The sequence below is a fragment of the Pseudorasbora parva genome, chromosome 4 (assembly GCF_024679245.1).
Source record: "Pseudorasbora parva isolate DD20220531a chromosome 4, ASM2467924v1, whole genome shotgun sequence".
NCBI lineage: Eukaryota > Metazoa > Chordata > Actinopteri > Cypriniformes > Gobionidae > Pseudorasbora > Pseudorasbora parva.
The window spans coordinates 8,824,312-8,843,448 of NC_090175.1; the positions used below are offsets into that span (position 1 = coordinate 8,824,312).

Sequence of the window (19,137 nt, forward strand, 5' to 3'; positions counted from 1 at the left end):
TTGCTGACATTCATGCACTTGTTGCTAACGTTATACATCAATGCTTATTTGGTATCAGAGTTCACCTGCCATCCAAACTTTCCTTCTTTAGTGCAGAGTGCACACTAACTTATGCTTTGATATAATAATTGCTGTGAAATTTTCAGTGGATATAAAAACAACTAACTTAGACACTTTTAAAAAATGCTAACATTAGCTAGAGGACACACACAGGCAGCCAGCACTTAATCACGGCCAGCTAACATTATATTATTTTGAAGTTAACCAGACAGGGTGACTTTTTCGACAAGAACGTGGCTAACTACATTTAATCCCCTCTATCTTTGACTAAACACCAGTCTCAACTTTATAGAAGTGGATAATGCTTTAGCTTTAGCTACCGTTATTGTGATTAAAACTCACTTTTAGTCAATTTTAAACCGTAACGTCTATGCAATAATCAAACCATCAAAACGAAGTACATCGTTATCACAAATCTAAAATAGAAAAGTCAGAACTTACCGAGAATAAGTCAGCCATATAAAAGCGACATCCCAAACCGACCGTCTCTGCCACTGAACCGGGATCTTTTTGAGCAACAACAAAAACGGGCGGGCAGATTCAAACACACTTTGCTTTTCAGATTAAAATTTACTTAGTATTTTTAGGTGAATGTGCTGGGACTATAAAACATTAAATACTATTTGTAAATATATGGTAAAATGTACTCTCAGTTAATTTATTACATTAATAAATTGTGTAAATTTTACATAAGATATATGGTTCCAACTTAATCTTGATTTTACAATGTATAAATTACATGAATTAATGTAATAGATTTTACAATACCACAAAGTCATTTTTTTCAGTGTACTCATAAGTGGACAACAGGACACATTAAGCAATTTGTTTTACCTACAAATAAAAGTTAGCAACCCAAAACATTCAATACCCTCCTCATTCATTTTTTAAAGTTAAACAATCTTTTTAGTATTCCTCAGTCAATCAATAACAAAAAATATGAAAGAGTAGAATTGAATACCTGTTTTTCCACTAGTTTTTTGTCACAAATATATAGGGTCCCTAACAACCTGAGGTGAGTAAGATTGTATGTAGGCCTACTTTTACACAATGATAAATTAATCTATAATGACAAAAAAGGCACAATTCACCTTCTTTACAAAAGGGGGCAATGTCTAATATGCAATGATGAAGTGAAGTTCTCAGTTAGCCCAGACAGAACACAAAATAATCTGCAAAATTTGAAATGGCTTGGTGATTTACTGCAGAGAGCAAGTACTAACCACAATTAAATAGTGTCAATGTCACTTCACGATGGATTTGCTGAAGCTGTCAGTGAACAAAATTTGATTTTGAAGATGTTGAAAAGGAGTTGAGAATATGCTTGAAGCTGTGAATATGAGTCACATGCTGAACATACTGGTAAACGAGCTTGACAAGAACAGGTGTAAACGCCTGCTCAGACTGAACCCTTCCAAGTGCCAAAAGGTAACAACAATTTTATCATTCTGTATTCATTACTTTAACTACAGGAGCTTTGTTTTAGCACAACAGGTAGAGATCCATGTTAAATATAGAGCCGCTAACAACCTGAATATGTAAGAATGTTTGTCTAAATGGTCATGCATTTAAGAGTTAAATGACCTGCATAGGCAAAAGCAGTGTCTGTCATTCAATTTTCCGGATTTTAATCCAGCTTTGTACAAACAATTCTCAACCGTTATGAAAGATAACAGGATGAATTAAAATACCATTTTACTTAATGCGTAAAATGGCCATACATGGGTCTCCCATTCAATGCATCTATATGCTCTAATTTGCATATTGTGTTCTTGGAGCAACATAACTGTAGTTTGCAACTTTCATAATATTGAACAATTCCATGTTCATTGAAAAATAAATCATTAGTGTAACCCCCCTCCAAAAAAAAAAAAAAAACCCTCAGATACAAGGACTGGTTTGTCAGTTTTATTGGGAAACTTTCTTTTGCCCTTGAACAACTACAGGACCAAGTGTGGCCTTGCCTTCCCACTGAACACCTAGAGAGGGAAAAGAGCAAAGTTAGAGCACTTAAAACATCAAAAGCAACCTTAAGAGCAAGTTACCAACCTCTATAGGGAGCAGCAGCAGAAGCAATTCCACCATCAGGACCACATGTTGAGTCACAGCAACCACAAACTTGGTTATTTCCATCAGCAGCAACCCACCTGCAACAAGACAAAGCACTTTAAACATGAGCAAAGGCAGCTTTAAAATAAATAAAAGGAACATACCCATTAGCAAAAGAACAGGATTTGTGCAGAGCATCACTGGGTGCAGAAGCAATAGTTGCCTTCAGAACACATGTTATGTAGATCTGCATGGGAAGACAGACAAGTCACAAACCAAAGATGATGGAGAGAGAAGTTGAATTAACGCATGTTATTCATAGTACATACAGAAGGACTGTTGCTCTCCTGGAACATGAATGCCTCCAGCTGGAACTGGATCTTGTCAACCTGGGACCGAGGCATGAAGTGGGAGCTGGAAGCTGTAGCCTTGGCATCCACAAAGCACCTGACGACAGTCACCACAAAGAGCAACTCATGAATGTCAGCTGTCACACGTCAACAAACTAGACCTCATCCATGACCAAGATGTTAAGAGCAACCAAAACAGTCCTATAGCGTCAAAGGCCATGACCTTACCCATAATTCTCAATGAAGGAATATCTCGGAAGAGAGTTCACATCAGGCCCTTGAGTGGCCACACAGCTGTCCACAAACACACGCAGAGGCACATGATTGTACTGCTTCACAGATGCCTCAATGTTAATAACACCACCCAGAAAATAGGTGTGTGAAGGCCTCTGGTAGGTCCAATCATCTACAAAAGAGAAGGGAACATTTTAGGCACAGCTACAAATTGCGACGTTAAATGTGCATTAAAAACAAACTGGACCAACCCATCATGAGCTTCAGGGAGAACATCAAGACTTCTTCACCAACCTCCGCTGAGGCATAAGGGATCCATGTTGGCCTCAAGGCATTACTGCTTACATTTTGAAGCCTGTGGTTCATGAAAGTACCCATTAAATGGTCTCCCAGTTGCACAAGCAATGAAAGTCAGAGATCACTTACCTTTGATAGTGGCATTGAACACCAACAACTGCACTTTCAGTCCGGATAATAGGAGTGCCTACAAGAGCCTCAGGGGTGTAGGTAAGAGAGAAGGTGTAGACAAGCTCATCCTCAGTTATCTGCAAGAGATTAAAGTAAAAAAGACAGTTCCTCGTGAAGATATCATACCAAGACAGTATAATCATTGGGCCTACTACGAAAGGGAGAAAGTGCATTGGTGTTAACAGGCCTTAAGCAGCATTAATGGGTCAGTTCAAGATGGATTGTAGCTGGTTTGGAAGTCATTAAAACGCTTAGTTTATCAAATACTTGAGAATTTAGGATTTCCCCATTTAAATAGATAAGATATAGTCTTGAATACCCAAAACAGCTGCCCTAGCATTGCAAATACAACAGCCGTTTAAACTGACACTCATTGAAGAGGACTTTGGATATCCTCAACTGGTACAAACAGATTGAGAGTTAAGAATTATTACCATCTGTACGCTGTTGCAGTCCTGTAACTCATACTCAAAGATGAGCACCCTAGACGCAGAGTCCTGACCAACAACAGGACAGCCACCTAAAGACAGACCAGTTGGTTGGATCAACTGACCATTGCCAAAAAAGTCCTGCTGGACTTCTACAAGCACCCGGTTCTCTCCGCACTGAACCGCTACGCTGCTGGGAGTCACGGGTCGCTTCAACTGGAAGTCCACCGCTAACTCGCTCTTCACCTCAGGAACAACGGGATACCTCCAATCCAAAGGCTTCACTGGACCCTGCAACACCTGCTTCTCCTGAAGGCCAAACGGCTCCTGTGCAAGGCCTCTGGAGGCAGGACCCTTAAACAGAGGAGCCACTGGCAAAGTGGTCCAGAGCCCTGGAGGAGAACGGGCAGGACTTCTGGAAGCTGGATCTGATTTTGGCCCCATGCTTCTTGGACTTTGACTGTGCATCAAACTTCCCCATGCATCAGGCAGATCAAATGCAGCAATAACAACCACCAACAATACACCTTTCAGGAGCTCCATCCTAACAAACTTTGACACAAAAGCCACAACACACTTGGCTTTGCCATTTTGTACAGCTCTGAATGAAGGTGGCTCCTCCCCTTTTAGTTTAATTGATTACCTTTGATTCTCCTCTGGACCTGTAGAGTTTATGGGTCTCTGAGACCAACCGCTCTGCAAATTTTGTATGCCTGCTCTGACCCACCTCATCTCCTAGTATAACAATATGTAGTTACAATTGTTGTGTTAAGGCATTTATGCCACCTCTGAGCATCATTTAGGTAGGCATTCGCTGTACAATTTTCATCTGATTTCGAGCCGAATTCGGACTTGTGCGACTCTATTTTGTGTCGGGCCGATTTTCAGCTTCGTTGTGTTGTTTGTCATGAGGTGTTTGTGCAACGTACAGAGGGAAACGAGAGGCGATAAACCTTTTGCGATCGGCAATCGGATGGGCGGATGAATTTCTGGCATGTCAGAAAGTCTGGTTCGCCCCTCGTGAGGTAATCGCACAGCTGGAGCAGAGCTACGAACTGAGTGCCCTATTTCCCCTCCCTACGCCAAAGCAGAAGTTAAACCATTTCATCTTTAATGCAGCAAGAAAGAAAACGAAAAGTGGGAGATCTTTAGGTTCTGTAGGCAGCTATCAAAGAGCAGAAATTTTGCAAACTGTTGCATGCCTCCGGTCCAGTTCGTGTAGTAATGGGGGACAATCCAAGTCTTCCAAGTCCCACTGTGTAGCCTATAGCACCTCTTTTAATACAGCTACTTGATCTTTAATTAATAAATCAATTTCACTTTATTTACTCATTTCTTTAATAATTTACTTAATTTTAATATCACAGGAAATGTGAACCTGATTATGAAGGATATGTAGCCTAGTGGTGGCATTCACACAATTCTGAGCAACCTGGCAAAATAAAGTTTCATTTCCCAATTTTAACTTGCATGAATGTTCTCAACCATTCTCTTAAGAAGAGCAATCAGTCTGTCCATTCTTTCCCTTTTTGTCTTTCTGTCTTATTTTTTTCTGCATTCTTTAAATTTTTTTCATTCCGTTCCCTCTATCTATTCCGCTCCCTCCCGCTCGTGTTTAAAATTCACCCTGTGTTGACCTGCTAGAATTATTTTATTCCCGACCTGACCGTTCCCACATTTTAGATTTATTTTCAGAATCTCTCTTTTAAATCCCCCCTATGGAAAGAGAGAGACTGCAGATACAAATGTTAAAAAAAAAGAATTAAAAAAATTATACGTAGACCTATACATAATTTATTTTGTAATGCAAGAAAGTTTTGTAAATGTAACAGTAATTGCTGTCCGTTGTTATTTTTTGTAATGAAGGCTAGGCCTAAGTTAAAAATGAAACAAAGTTCGATAGCCTACGTTATTTGTTTTTGTAACGCAAGTAATAATTTGTACATTATAAAACTTCTGGACATAAATCTAAATGTGAAAATATTTTTAACAGTTAACCTACAATTAATATAAACAGTTAGGCCTAGTTGGTAAAGATTAATGAATAAATATTTAACCATAGGCTAAATATAGACTATGGACGGGTCTCCCATCATTGCAAGCTTTGAAGCATGTCAAAATAAAATAAACTCTTAAATCCCTGCTCAAAATGTCCGCTGTCAGTGGTCACAGCTGCTATAGGCCATATAGTGACGCTCGGTTCAGTGTCTACAAGTCTGGAATGGGGCTGCTTTAACACTGTTGCTGTGGGTTGTTTGTAGCCTATAGTCCACATGTTTAAGTTGTCTTTACTTTAGAAATATTTCTACTGTCCACCCCCCACCTTTTGGCTGTGATTCCGCTTCGGCACCTACTGGGTCCAACAACAGTCCACAGGGCGCCCGACGGTCTCGCTATCTCCGGCGGGATGTTGTGAGTCTGTGTAAAGGCACTTGATATTTCCATTTTTGCTTGGAATCCAATGTCTATCAAATTTTGATGGTTGTAGATTGACTTGATTAGGCATGAGTGTGCCAGAAAAAGACAAAACACATAAAAAACACAAAAAGGTGCAAAGTAGCTGGGAGCCTTGAGCCGCTACGTCAGTACGCGCCACCATCTTGGTTTCAGTAATGAACCCAGTAATGAATCTATCCTCCTCATGAACGCTAGATCTCTGGCGAACAAGATGGATGAGCTGCAGTCACGGATCGCTTACAATCATCTTATTCGTGAGTGTTGTCTGTTGATTGTAAGTGAAACTTGGTTACACCCGCAAATCCCTGATGCTACAGTGGGGTAGTGGGCCGCACTTTTCACTGTCATGACCGATCTGAAGCCTCTGGTAAGATCAGAGGAGGTGGACTTTGTGTTTATGGACTTGAGGATTGGTGCTTAGACAGTAGAGTAATCGACACCTACTGCTCACCGGACCTAGAGGCCATGTCTGTCCAGTGCCGACCCTTCTATCTACCACGGGAGCTAACGGTAGACATTGTGACTGTTGTTTACATCCATCCAAATGCTAACATTAGCATGGCACTCGGCCAGCTTCAGCTCATGATAACAAAAAACAACAGAGGGCTCATCCAGATGAGGGCCCCCCACATCATCGCGGGGGACTTTAATAAAGCACACCTTAAGACTGTTCTCCCAAAATTCCATCAGCATGTTAAGTGTGCTACTAGGGGAGAAAATACATTAGATCATGTTTACTCCAATATTAAACATGCCTACAGAGCGTCCCCCTTCCCCCACCTTGGACAATCAGACCACCTCTCTCTGCTCCTCTTCCCGGCCTATAGACCCCTCAGGAGGCAAATAAAATCAACAACACAGACCATCATAACATGGCCTGAAAATGCGCTCAGTGCAAGATTGCTTTGCCTGCACGGATTGGAGTATTTTTGAAGATCAGGACCTGGACACACACACCGCGTCTGTCCTTTTCTACATTAAGTGCTGTATTGAAAATGTCACAGCGGAGAGATGCATCCGGATCTTCCCAAACAGAAAACCCTGGATGACAAGTAAAGTTCAGACCCTGATCAGAGCTCGTAACTCTGCCTTCAGGATGGGAGACAGAGCTCTCTACAGTACTGCCAGAGCTGACCCGAGGAGGGGCATTAAACAAGCCAAGGATTCCTACAAGAGGAAAATAGAGGGACATTTGATTGATAAAAACCCGCAACAGATGTGGAGGGGCATCCAGGCCTTAACCAACTACAAAGGCTGCCCACCTTCTACATCCTCGAGCAGCAGCACCCTGGCAGAGGAGTTAAACAGCTTCTTTGCCCGGTTCGAGACTCCAACCACACACCTGCAGTCAATGTCTCCCCCTGGCTCCAGTACTCAATCGCTCTCTCTTCAGGAGCACGAGGTGAGGAAGAACCTGAGAGTTGAACCCCAGGAAAGCTGCTGGTCCCGACGGTATCTCGGGAGCGGTGATTAAAGCATGTGCAAATCAGTTGACAGGGATCCTCACCAAACTTTTCAATCTTTCCCTGACACATGCCACCTTCCCCAGATGTCTGAAGGCCTCTACCATCATCCCTATTCCCAAAAAACTGCCATAGAAAGCATGAATGATTATAGACCCATTGCTTTGACGTCAGTAATCATGAAGTGTCTGGAGCGATCGGTCTCCCAGCACATCAGAGACTGCCTCCCTCCCTCCTTCGATCCCCACCAGTTTGCCTACAGGGCAAACCGGTCCACGGAGGATGCTATCGCCCTCACACTCCACACAGCCCTGAGCCACCTGGAAAACAAGAAGAGTTATGTGAGGATGCTCTTTGTTGATTACAGCGCAGCATTTAATACAATCATTCTGGCCATTCTTTACAATAAACTGATACAGTTACAGACCCCCCTCCCCTCCCCACCTGCATCTGGATTAAAAACTTTTTGTCAAGCCGCCCACAATCTGTGAGATTAGGCCATCACCACTCCTCCACAATCATACTCAGCACTGGTTCCCCTCGAGGCTGCGTTTTGAGCCCACTGCTGTACGCCCTCTACACCTACGACTGTTCTCCATAAACTGACCAAAGCTCAGCAGCGGCTACACTTCTTGCGTGTCCTCAGGAAAAACAATCTGGACACAAAGCTACTATTGGCTTTCTATCACTCCGCTGTGGTGAGTGTACTAACACACTCCTTAAGTGTGTGGTACGCAGGTTCCAAGGCTGAGGACAGGAGGGCAGTGCAGAGGGTCATTAACACTGCCCAAAAGATCATCGGCTGCCCTCTGCCCAGCCTGGAAAATATCTCCACATCCTGCTGCCTCAGGAGAACCAAGGCCATTACAAGTGACCCCACACACCCTGCCTACCCTCTGTTTGATCTGTTGCCCTCGGTGAGAGGCTATAGGTCAACCAAATCGCACACTAGCAGGCTGATGAACAGTTTTTTCCCCTGGGCCATACGTACTGTCAATATCCAGGGACACTTACATAAGCCTCCTTTTTTTTTAACTACCTCGTACCGCTCTGAAGAGCAGACAATCAGTCACCTCCCTCTACCTGCACTTGATACTGAACTATAGACACTTACGATTTTTTTAACTCTATTTGGTTGTGTTTTACGTATATTGTGTTTTTATTTGTCTGTGTGGTGCAAGGGTGGCTCTGTGGGAGCACCCTAAATTTCATTGTACTGCCACAGTACAATGACAATAAAGGTTACTCTACTTATACTTTTGATTGGCAATTGGAGGGGTTTTGTTGTGCAGACCTGGCAACTAGTGTTGTAGTCAAGACCACCTGAAACGAGACCAAGACTTTGAAAGGTCGAGACCAGTACAAGTCCCCACACTTATGATAAAATGTGTAATATGCATATGATCGGCACTTCTCTGGTATGCGTGCAAGTGTACCATGAGAGAAGTTGATCAAATAAAAGTCAATGCAGCTATGTGGGAATTCATCTTTTTCTTCTAGAAGCAAATAACACTTAACTCTGTCAGTGGGAGGCATTGAAGGTGACATATCCATATTGTTTATGGTCTATGGTGGACAGAAACACCAAACCGACACTGACAGAGGGCGTGTTTGTTTTGTGAAAAGCACTCGCACCCATTTTAAAACTCAACATTCCATAAAAATGCTAATCTCAATGAGGTATTATTCTCAGACAGTCCATTAGGTCTCAACTTCAACATGGAGTCAGTCTTCCGAACTTTTGATTAATATAGGAAATTAGCACAAGCTAAGGTAGTGCTTATTTTGAAGACCGCATGCGGAGTGGAGTTCTCTGCTCTTTAGATGCCTGCAGCTTTGGTCTTGAGATAAGAATCCCAAGTCATCTTCATCTGAGACCAAGACAAAATGTAGTCAATTCCGAGACCAGACCAAGACCTTTAAAAAGTGGTCTTGAGACTGATGTCAAGTACTACAACACTACTGGCAACCTGGTCCATTGGCCCAGTCTCCGAAGTGCACACCCTTCACTTTGGGACAGCTCATGTTTGCTGGGGTGTTTGACAAAGTAACCACACCAACTACTTGCCTGCATAACAGCCTATTTAGTCATTTTTGCTGATCCGTGTGAATGGGAACGGATGACAACTATGTCTCTTTAGCACATTGTCGTGTTAACAAGTCCCACAAAAATGACAAGTCAGATACAAGCAAGGATTGGTTTGTCAGTTTTATTGAGGAGCTTTCTTTTGCCCTTGAACCATTACAGGACCAAGTGTGGCCTTGCCTTCCCACTGAACACCTAGAGAGGGGAAAAGAGCAAAGTTAGGGCACTTAAGAGAGTTACCAACCTTTAAAAGAGAGATTTACCAACCTCTATATGGAGCAGCAGCAGAAGCAATTCCACCATCAGGACCACATGTTGAGTCACAGCAACCACAAACTTGGTTATTTCCATCAGCAGCAACCCACCTGCAACAAGACAAAGCACTTTAAACATGAGCAAAGGCAGCTTTAAAATAAATAAAAGGAACATACCCATTAGCAAAAGAACAGGATTTGTGCAGAGCGTCACTGGGTGCAGAAGCAATAGTTGCCTTCAGAACACATGTTATGTAGATCTGCATGGGAAGACAGACAAGTCACAAACCAAAGATGATGGAGAGAGAAGTTGAATTAACGCATGTTATTCATAGTACATACAGAAGGACTGTTGCTCTCCTGGAACATGAATGCCTCCAGCTGGAACTGGATCTTGTCAACCTGGGACCGAGGCATGAAGTGGGAGCTGGAAGCTGTAGCCTTGGCATCCACAAAGCACCTGACGACAGTCACCACAAAGAGCAACTCATGAATGTCAGCTGTCACACGTCAACAAACTAGACCTCATCCATGACCAAGATGTTAAGAGCAACCAAAACAGTCCTATAGCGTCAAAGGCCATGACCTTACCCATAATTCTCAATGAAGGAATATCTCGGAAGAGAGTTCACATCAGGCCCTTGAGTGGCCACACAGCTGTCCACAAACACACGCAGAGGCACATGATTGTACTGCTTCACAGATGCCTCAATGTTAATAACACCACCCAGAAAATAGGTGTGTGAAGGCCTCTGGTAGGTCCAATCATCTACAAAAGAGAAGGGAACACTTTAGGCACAGCTACAAATTGCGACGTTAAATGCGCATTAAAAACAAACTGGACCAACCCATCATGAGCTTCAGGGAGAACATCAAGACTTCTTCACCAACCTCCGCTGAGGCATAAGGGATCCATGTTGGCCTCAAGGCATTACTGCTTACATTTTGAAGCCTGTGGTTCATGAAAGTACCCATTAAATGGTCTCCCAGTTGCACAAGCAATGAAAGTCAGAGATCACTTACCTTTGATAGTGGCATTGAACACCAACAACTGCACTTTCAGTCCGGATAATAGGAGTGCCTACAAGAGCCTCAGGGGTGTAGGTAAGAGAGAAGGTGTAGACAAGCTCATCCTCAGTTATCTGCAAGAGATTAAAGTAAAAAAGACAGTTCCTCGTGAAGATATCATACCAAGACAGTATAATCATTAGGCCTACTACGAAAGGGAGAAAGTGCATTGGTGTTAACAGGCCTTAAGCAGCATTAATGGGTCAGTTCAAGATGGATTGTAGCTGGTTTGGAAGTCATTAAAACGCTTAGTTTATCAAATACTTCAGAATTTAGGATTTCCCCATTTAAATAGATAAGATATAGTCTTGAATACCCAAAACAGCTGCCCTAGCATTGCAAATACAACAGCCGTTTAAACTGACACTCATTGAAGAGGACTTTGGATATCCTCAACTGGTACAAACAGATTGAGAGTTAAGAATTATTACCATCTGTACGCTGTTGCAGTCCTGTAACTCATACTCAAAGATGAGCACCCTAGACGCAGAGTCCTGACCAACAACAGGACAGCCACCTAAAGACAGACCAGTTGGCTGGATCAACTGACCATTGCCAAAAAAGTCCTGCTGGACTTCTACAAGCACCCGGTTCTCTCCGCACTGAACCGCTACGCTGCTGGGAGTCACGGGTCGCTTCAACTGGAAGTCCACCGCTAACTCGCTCTTCACCTCAGGAACAACGGGATACCTCCAATCCAAAGGCTTCACTGGACCCTGCAACACCTGCTTCTCCTGAAGGCCAAACGGCTCCTGTGCAAGGCCTCTGGAGGCAGGACCCTTAAACAGAGGAGCCACTGGCAAAGTGGTCCAGAGCCCTGGAGGAGAACGGGCAGGACTTCTGGAAGCTGGATCTGATTTTGGCCCCATGCTTCTTGGACTTTGACTGTGCATCAAACTTCCCCATGCATCAGGCAGATCAAATGCAGCAATAACAACCACCAACAATACACCTTTCAGGAGCTCCATCCTAACAAACTTTGACACAAATGCCACAACACACTTGGCTTTGCCATTTTGTACTGCTCTGAATGAAGGTGGCTCCTCCCCTTTTAGTTTAATTGATTACCTTTGATTCTCCTCTGGACCTGTAGAGTTTATGGGTCTCTGAGACCAACCGCTCTGCAAATTTTGTATGCCTGCTCTGACCCACCTCATCTCCTAGTATAACAATATGTAGTTACAATTGTTGTGTTAAGGCATTTATGCCACCTCTGAGCATCATTAAGGTAGGCATTCGCTGTACAATTTTCATCTGATTTCGAGCCGAATTCGGACTTGTGCGACTCTATTTTGTGTCGGGCCGATTTTCAGCTTCATTGTGTTGTTTGTCGTGAGGTGTTTGTGCAACGTACAGAGGGAAACGAGAGACGATAAACCTTTTGCGATCGGCAATCGGATGGGCGGATGAATTTCTGGCATGTCAGAAAGTCTGGTTCGCCCCTCGTGAGGTAATCGCACAGCTGGAGCAGAGCTACGAACTGAGTGCCCTATTTCCCCTCCCTACGCCAAAGCAGAAGTTAAACAATTTCATCTTTAATGCAGCAAGAAAGAAAACGAAAAGTGGGAGATCTTTAGGTTCTGTAGCCAGCTATCAAAGCAAGGTTATTATAGTTTTGCTTTTTGAAATTAGTTTTTATTTCAGTATCGTTTTCAATTTTGCTACAAATTTCAGTTTAGTTTTAGTTAGTTTTACAAATGGTTTAGCTAGTTTTAGTTTAGTTTTTATTTTGCAAATACATTTCTATTTAGTTTTTATTTATTTAGTTTCAGTTTTAGTTTTAGTAATTATAGTTTAGCAGAGTTACCATAATGAAGTGTAGAGACCAAATCAAGGTTTTTAATTTCAGCAAAGTTTAATTAACAGATTAGAGTTTAATCTTACTAAACATCCTTAAGTGAAATCACTTGATAAACGAGCATTATTGTTTAAACCCAGGACGGTCTTACGAAACATGCATAAAGTTGGGTCTTCACCTTTGAGCAAAAAAGCTTGAGTCAAACTATGACCTATACAAACAATGACCTGGAGATTAAAAATGAAATAAATTATATTTTGATATTAAAAAATTATATTTGATATTTTTGACATAGGCTAATACTCAGAGGATCCATCTTAAAGAACAAAATAAATGCAACGTAAAATATAAAAGTAAAGATTATAAATTCCAGACAAACTCATTCATAACAAAGATGAAATATTGTTAAACAATTAAAAGCTTGTTTTAATTTCTTCAGTAGTACAATGTAGGCTAGCAGTGTAAGACCACAGCTAAAGTCATCTGAATAAAGCCAACACACACTGTTGTGCTGTGTGTGTGTGTGTGTGTGTGTGTGTGTGTGTGTGTGTGTGTGTGTGTGTGTGTGTGTGTGTGTGTGTGTGTTGTGCTATAATTGTAAAGGGGACCAATGTCCTCACTTATCTAGTAAAATATTATGATAACTGACTAGTGAGGACATTTGACTGGTCCTCACTAGTTAAAATGGCTTTTAAATCGGCCAAAACATGTTTTTATTTAAATCGATTGTTTTGCACGTTCTTGGGATATTCTATAAAATATCATTTTATAAATGGAAGTCCATGCAATGTCCTCACTTATATAGTGAAACAAACGTGTGTGTGTGTCCTGGTATTCCCTACTTTGTGGAGAAATGTCTCCACACAGACAATAATATTATTAGTAGTAAATGATTATGATAACACCTTTGAGCCTGTCAATATTATGCAAACATGAAATCTCAAACGCACAGTAGGCTAGGACTTGCTACTAGTTGCTGACTTTTGCGCCTGCGTCTCTCGTCGCGTCAGAAACGGCATTCTAAAACAGTGAGCTTAAGTTAAAAGAAGTTCGACGTGCATTTCATTACCTTGTGTTATTTCCCATTTCACTGCCACGGACGCATTGATTCTTTGTGAACTGCCGTTTAGGACCAGCGACGTGTTGACTGTCGCGTCCGTCACAGGACAGCGGTTAATCTCCTCCTCAGATCGCTTCACGCGCAGTAGCGCAATATACAAACACTCCCTCAACTGCCACAGTCAGATTTTCCACCACATTAAATAGGGCTTATTAATAACGAAAACGAATATTTATTTTTGCTAATTATTATTTTATTTCAGTTAGTTTTTTAGTAAGAGAAGTTAGTTTCGTTTAGTTTTAGTTTTTTATTTATTCAGATTTTTTAATTTTATTTCAGTTTACGAAAATGTTTTTTGACCAATAGTTTTAGTCATAGTTTCAGTTTTCGTTTACGAAAATAACCTTGTATCAAAGAGCAGAAATTTTGCAAACTGTTGCATGCCTCCGGTCCAGTTCGTGTAGTAATGGGGGACAATCCAAGTATTCCAAGTCCCTCTGTGTAGCCAATAGCACCTCTTTTAATTCAGCTACTTGATCTTTAATTAATAAATCACTTTCACTTTATTTACTCATTTCTTTAATAATTTACTTAATTTTAATATCACAGGAAATGTGAACCTGATTATGAAGGATATGTAGCCTAGTGGTGGCATTCACACAATTCTGAGCAACCTGGCAAAATAGTTTCATTTCCCAATTTTAACTTGCATGAATGTTCTCAACCATTCTCTTAAGAAGAGCAATCAGTCTGTCCATTCTTTCCCTTTTTGCTCTTATTTTTTTTCTGCATTCTTTAAATTAGAACTGCGTGGGGCTGATTTTTTTCGTTCCGTTCCCTCTATCTATTCCGCTCCCTCCCGCTCGTGTTTAAAATTCACCCTGTGTTGACCTGCTAGAATTATTTTATTCCCGACCCGATCTGACTGTTCCCACATTTTAGATTTATTTTCAGAATCTCTCTTTTAAATGCCCCCTATGGAAAGAGAGAGACTGCAGATACAAATGTAAAAAAAAAAAAAAAAAAAAAGAATTAAAAAAAATTATACGTAGACCTATACATACATTTTTTTGTAATGCAAGAAAGTTTTGTAAATGTAACTAATTGCTGTCCATTGTTATTTTTTGTAATGAAGGCTAGGCCTAAGTTAAAAATGAAACAAAGTTCGATAGCCTAGATTACTAGATTATTTGTTTTTGTAACGCAAGTTATAATTTGTACATTATAAAACTTCTGGACATAAACCTAAATGTGAAAATATTTTTAACAGTTAACCTACAATTAATATAAACAGTTAGGCCTAGTTGGTAAAGATTAATGAATAAATATTTAACCATAGGCTAAATATAGGCTATGGACGGGTCTCCCATCATTGCAAGCTTTGAAGCTTGTCAAAATAAAATAAACTCTTAAATCCCTGCTCAAAACGTCCGCTGTCAGTGGTCACAGCTGCCATAGGCCATATAGTGACGCTCGGTTCAGTGTCTACAAGTCTGGAATGGGGCTGCTTTAACACTGTTGCTCTGGGTTGTTTGTAGCCTATAGTCCACATGTTTAAGTTGTCTTTACTTTAGAAATATTTCTACTGTCCACCCCCCACTTTTTGGCTGTGATTCTGCTTATACTTTTGATTGGCAATTGGAGGGGTTTTGTTGTGCAGACCTGGCAACTAGTGTTGTAGTCAAGACCACCTAAACCAAGACAAAACCAAGACTTTGAAGGGTCGAGACCAAGTCAAGACCGAGACCAGTGCAAGTCCCCACACTTATGATAAAATGTGTAATATTCTCTCTTATACATGCAAGTGTACCATGAGAGAAGTTGATTAAATTAAAATCAATGCATTTGTGGGAATTCAGCTTTTTCCTCTAGAAGCAAATAACACTTAACTTTGTCAGTGGGAGGCATTGAAGGCGACGCATCCATATTGTTTATGGTGGACAGAAACTCCAAACCGACACTGACAGAGGGCGTGTTTGTTTTGTGAAAAGCACTCGCACCCATTTTTAAAACGCAAAGTTCCATAAAAATGCTAATCTCAATGAGGTATTATTCTCAGACAGTCCATTAGGTCTCAACATGGATTCAGTCTTCCGAACTTTTGATTAATATGGGAAATTAATACAAGCTAAGGTAGTGCTTATTTTGAAGACCACATGCGGAGTGGAGTTCTCTGCTCTTTAGATGCCTGCAGCTTTGGTCTTGAGATAAAAATCCTAAGTCATCTTCGTCTGAGACCAAGACAAAACGTGGTCAATTCCAAGACCAGACCTTTAAAAAGTGGTATTGAGACTGATCTCAAGTACTACAATACTACTGGCAACCTGGTCCATTGGCCTAGTCTTCGAAGTGCACACCCTTCACTTTGGGACAGCTCATGTTTGCTGGGGTGTTTGACAAAGTAACCACACCAACTACTTGCCTGCATAACAGCCCATTTATTCATTTTTGCAGATCCGTGTGAATGGGAACTGATGACAACGATGTCTCTTTAGCACATTGTCGTGTTAACAAGTCCCACAAAAATGACAAGTCAGATACAAGCAAGGATTGGTTTGTCAGTTTTATTGAGGAGCTTTCTTTTGCCCTTGAACCATTACAGGACCAAGTGTGGCCTTGCCTTCCCACTGAACACCTAGAGAGGGGAAAAGAGCAAAGTTAGGGCACTTAAGGGAGTTACCAACCCTTAAAAGAGAGATTTACCAACCTCTATATGGAGCAGCAGCAGAAGCAATTCCACCATCAGGACCACATGTTGAGTCACAGCAACCACAAACTTGGTTATTTCCATCAGCAGCAACCCACCTGCAACAAGACAAAGCACTTTAAACATGAGCAAATGCAGCTTTAAAATAAATAAAAGGAACATACCCATTAGCGAAAGAACAGGATTTGTGCAGAGCGTCACTGGGTGCAGAAGCAATAGTTGCCTTCAGAACACAGGTTATGTAGATCTGCATGGGATGACAGACAAGTCACAAAACCAAAGAAGATGGGGAGAGAAGTTGAATTAAAGCATGATATTCATAGTACATACAGAAGGACTGTTGCTCTCCTGGAACATGAATGCCTCCAGCTGGAACTGGATCTTGTCAACCTGGGACCGAGGCATGAAGTGGGAGCTGGAAGCTGTAGCCTTGGCATCCACAAAGCACCTGACGACAGTCACCACAAAGAGCAACTCATGAATGTCAGCTGTCACATCAACCAACTGGACCTCATCCATGACCAAGATAAGAGCAACCTAAACGGTCCTATAGCGTCAAGGGCCATGACCTTACCCATAATTCTCAATGAAGGAATATCTCGGAAGAGAGTTCACGTCAGGCCCTTGAGTGGCCACACAGCTGTCCACAAACACACGCAGAGGCACATGATTGTACTGCTTCACAGATGCCTCAATGTTAATAACACCACCCAGAAAATAGGTGTGTGAAGGCCTCTGGTAGGTCCAATCATCTACAAAAGAGAAGGAAAACTTTAGGCACAGCTACAAATTGCGACGTTAAATGTGTATTAAAAACAAACTGGACCAACCCATCATGAGCTTCAGGGAGAACATCAAGACTTCTTCACCAACCTCCGCTGAGGCATAAGGGATCCATGTTGGCCTCAAGGCATTACTGCTTACATTTTGAAGCCTGTGGTTCATGGAAGTACCGATTAAATGGTCTCCCAGTTGCACAAGCAATGAAAGTCAGAGATACTTACCTTTGATAGTGGCATTGAACACCAACAACTGCACTTTCAGTCCGGATAATAGGAGTGCCTACAAGAGCCTCAGGGGTGTAGGTAAGAGAGAAGGTGTAGACAAGCTCATCCTCAGTTATCTGCAAGAGATTGAAGTAAAAGAGACAGTTCCCCGTGAAGATATCATACCAAGACAGTATAATCATTAGGCCTACTACGAAAGGGAGAAAGTGCATTGGTGTTAACAGGCCTTAAGCAGCATTAATGGGTCAGTTCAAGATGGATTATAGCTGGTTTGAAAGGCATTAACATGCTTAGTTTATCAAATACTTGAGAATTTAGGATTTCCCCATTTAAATAGATGATATAGTCTTGAATACCCAAAACAGCTGCTCTAGCATTGCAAATACAACAGCCGTTTGAACTGACACTCATTGAAGAGGACTTTGGATATCCTCAACTGGAACAAACAGATTGAGAGAGTTAAGAATTATTACCATCTGTACGCTGTTGCAGTCCTGTAACTCATACTCAAAGATGAGCACCCTAGACGCAGAGTCCTGACCAACAACAGGACAGCCACCTAAAGACAGACCAGTTGGCTGGATCAACTGACCATTGCCAAAAAAGTCCTGCTGGACTTCTACAAGCACCCGGTTCTCTCCGCACTGAACCGCTACGCTGCTGGGAGTCACGGGTCGCTTCAACTGGAAGTCCACCGCTAACTCGCTCTTCACCTCAGGAACAACGGGATACCTCCAATCCAAAGGCTTCACTGGACCCTGCAACACCTGCTTCTCCTGAAGGCCAAACGGCTCCTGTGCAAGGCCTCTGGAGGCAGGACCCTTAAACAGAGGAGCCACTGGCAAAGTGGTCCAGAGCCCTGGAGGAGAACGGGCAGGACTTCTGGAAGCTGGATCTGATTTTGGCCCCATGCTTCTTGGACTTTGACTGTGCATCAAACTTCCCCATGCACCAGGCAGATCAAATGCAGCAATAACAACCACCAACAATACACCTTTCAGGAGCTCCATCCTAACAAACTTTGACACAAATGCCACAACACACTTGGCTTTGCCATTTTGTACAGCTCTGAATGAAGGTGGCTCCTCCCCTTTTAGTTTAATTGATTACCTTTGATTCTCCTCTGGACCTGTAGAGTTTATGGGTCTCTGAGACCAACCGCTCTGGAAATTTTGTATGCCTGCTCTGACGCACCTCATCTCCTAGTATAACAATATGTAGTTACAATTGTTGTGTTAAGGCATTTATGCCACCTCTGAGCATCATTAAGGTAGGCATTCGCTGTACAATTTTCATCTGATTTCGAGCCGAATTCGGACTTGTGCGACTCTATTTTGTGTCGGGACGATTTTCAGCTTCGTCGTGTTGTTTGTCGTGAGGTGTTTGTGCAACGTACAGAGGAAAACGAGAGGCGATAAACCTTTTGCGATCATCAATCGGATGGGCGGATGAATTTCTGGCATGTCAGAAAGTCTGTTTCGCCCCTCGTGAGGTAATCGCACAGCTGGAGCAGAGCTACGAACTGAGTGCCCTATTTCCCCTCCCTACGCCAAAGCAGAAGTTAAACCATTTCATCTTTAATGCAGCAAGAAAGAAAATGAAAAGTGGGAGATCTTTAGGTTCTGTAGGCAGCTATCAAAGAGCAGAA

The 19,137-nt window shown here is 42.0% G+C and overlaps 4 protein-coding genes across 5 annotated transcripts in view; all 4 read right to left on the reverse strand.

The window, feature by feature from the left end:
- LOC137073761 (zinc finger protein 850-like) overlaps positions 1–19,137 on the reverse strand; it is a 58,493-nt gene that overhangs the window by 28,469 nt on the left and 10,887 nt on the right. The window contains exons 3-5 of the mRNA XM_067442469.1: positions 8,244–8,434; positions 7,722–7,829; positions 7,389–7,635 (exon numbers count right to left, since the gene is read on the reverse strand). Of these exons, the coding sequence (XP_067298570.1) occupies positions 7,389–7,635; positions 7,722–7,829; positions 8,244–8,434 (546 nt within the window). The remainder of the gene's footprint in view (positions 1–7,388; positions 7,636–7,721; positions 7,830–8,243; positions 8,435–19,137) is intronic.
- LOC137072833 (zona pellucida sperm-binding protein 3-like) lies at positions 1,955–4,166 on the reverse strand. Of its 2 annotated transcripts, XM_067440783.1 has the most exons (8): positions 3,596–4,166; positions 3,120–3,238; positions 2,945–3,048; positions 2,688–2,865; positions 2,439–2,556; positions 2,274–2,356; positions 2,110–2,207; positions 1,955–2,039 (listed from the first exon to the last, which is right to left on the reverse strand). In XM_067440783.1, exons 1-8 carry the CDS (start codon positions 4,130–4,132, stop codon positions 1,969–1,971), a joined length of 1,308 nt encoding a protein of 435 aa, XP_067296884.1. In that variant the 5' UTR covers positions 4,133–4,166; the 3' UTR covers positions 1,955–1,968. The 2 variants fall into 2 exon arrangements, 1 of the variants encoding a protein (XP_067296884.1); XR_010904691.1 differs by lacking the exon at positions 2,274–2,356.
- LOC137072830 (zona pellucida sperm-binding protein 3-like) lies at positions 9,706–11,919 on the reverse strand. The gene is made up of 8 exons (XM_067440781.1): positions 11,349–11,919; positions 10,873–10,991; positions 10,698–10,801; positions 10,441–10,618; positions 10,192–10,309; positions 10,027–10,109; positions 9,863–9,960; positions 9,706–9,790 (listed from the first exon to the last, which is right to left on the reverse strand). Exons 1-8 carry the CDS (start codon positions 11,883–11,885, stop codon positions 9,720–9,722), a joined length of 1,308 nt encoding a protein of 435 aa, XP_067296882.1. The 5' UTR covers positions 11,886–11,919; the 3' UTR covers positions 9,706–9,719.
- Positions 16,326–18,528, reverse strand: LOC137072832 (zona pellucida sperm-binding protein 3-like). Its single transcript, XM_067440782.1, has 8 exons — positions 17,963–18,528; positions 17,487–17,605; positions 17,313–17,416; positions 17,057–17,234; positions 16,813–16,930; positions 16,647–16,729; positions 16,483–16,580; positions 16,326–16,410 (listed from the first exon to the last, which is right to left on the reverse strand). The coding sequence occupies exons 1-8, from the start codon at positions 18,497–18,499 to the stop codon at positions 16,340–16,342; spliced, it is 1,308 nt and encodes a 435-aa protein (XP_067296883.1). The 5' UTR covers positions 18,500–18,528; the 3' UTR covers positions 16,326–16,339.

Coding starts and splice junctions, on each gene's coding strand:
- LOC137072833 (XM_067440783.1), bottom strand. CDS start 4,132: ATGGAGCTCCTGAAAGGTGTATTGTTGGTGGTTGTTATTGCTGCATTT. Junction 2,357..2,438: donor AGGAGAGCAACAGTCCTTCT/GTATGTACTATG, acceptor CTTCCCATGCAG/ATCTACATAACATGTGTTCT. Junction 2,040..2,109: donor TGCTGCTGCTCCCTATAGAG/GTTGGTAACTTG, acceptor TTCCCTCTCTAG/GTGTTCAGTGGGAAGGCAAG.
- LOC137072830 (XM_067440781.1), bottom strand. CDS start 11,885: ATGGAGCTCCTGAAAGGTGTATTGTTGGTGGTTGTTATTGCTGCATTT. Junction 10,992..11,348: donor ACTGCAACAGCGTACAGATG/GTAATAATTCTT, acceptor AATCTCTTGCAG/ATAACTGAGGATGAGCTTGT. Junction 10,310..10,440: donor TCCTTCATTGAGAATTATGG/GTAAGGTCATGG, acceptor GACTGTCGTCAG/GTGCTTTGTGGATGCCAAGG.
- LOC137072832 (XM_067440782.1), bottom strand. CDS start 18,499: ATGGAGCTCCTGAAAGGTGTATTGTTGGTGGTTGTTATTGCTGCATTT. Junction 17,606..17,962: donor ACTGCAACAGCGTACAGATG/GTAATAATTCTT, acceptor AATCTCTTGCAG/ATAACTGAGGATGAGCTTGT. Junction 16,411..16,482: donor TGCTGCTGCTCCATATAGAG/GTTGGTAAATCT, acceptor TCCCCTCTCTAG/GTGTTCAGTGGGAAGGCAAG.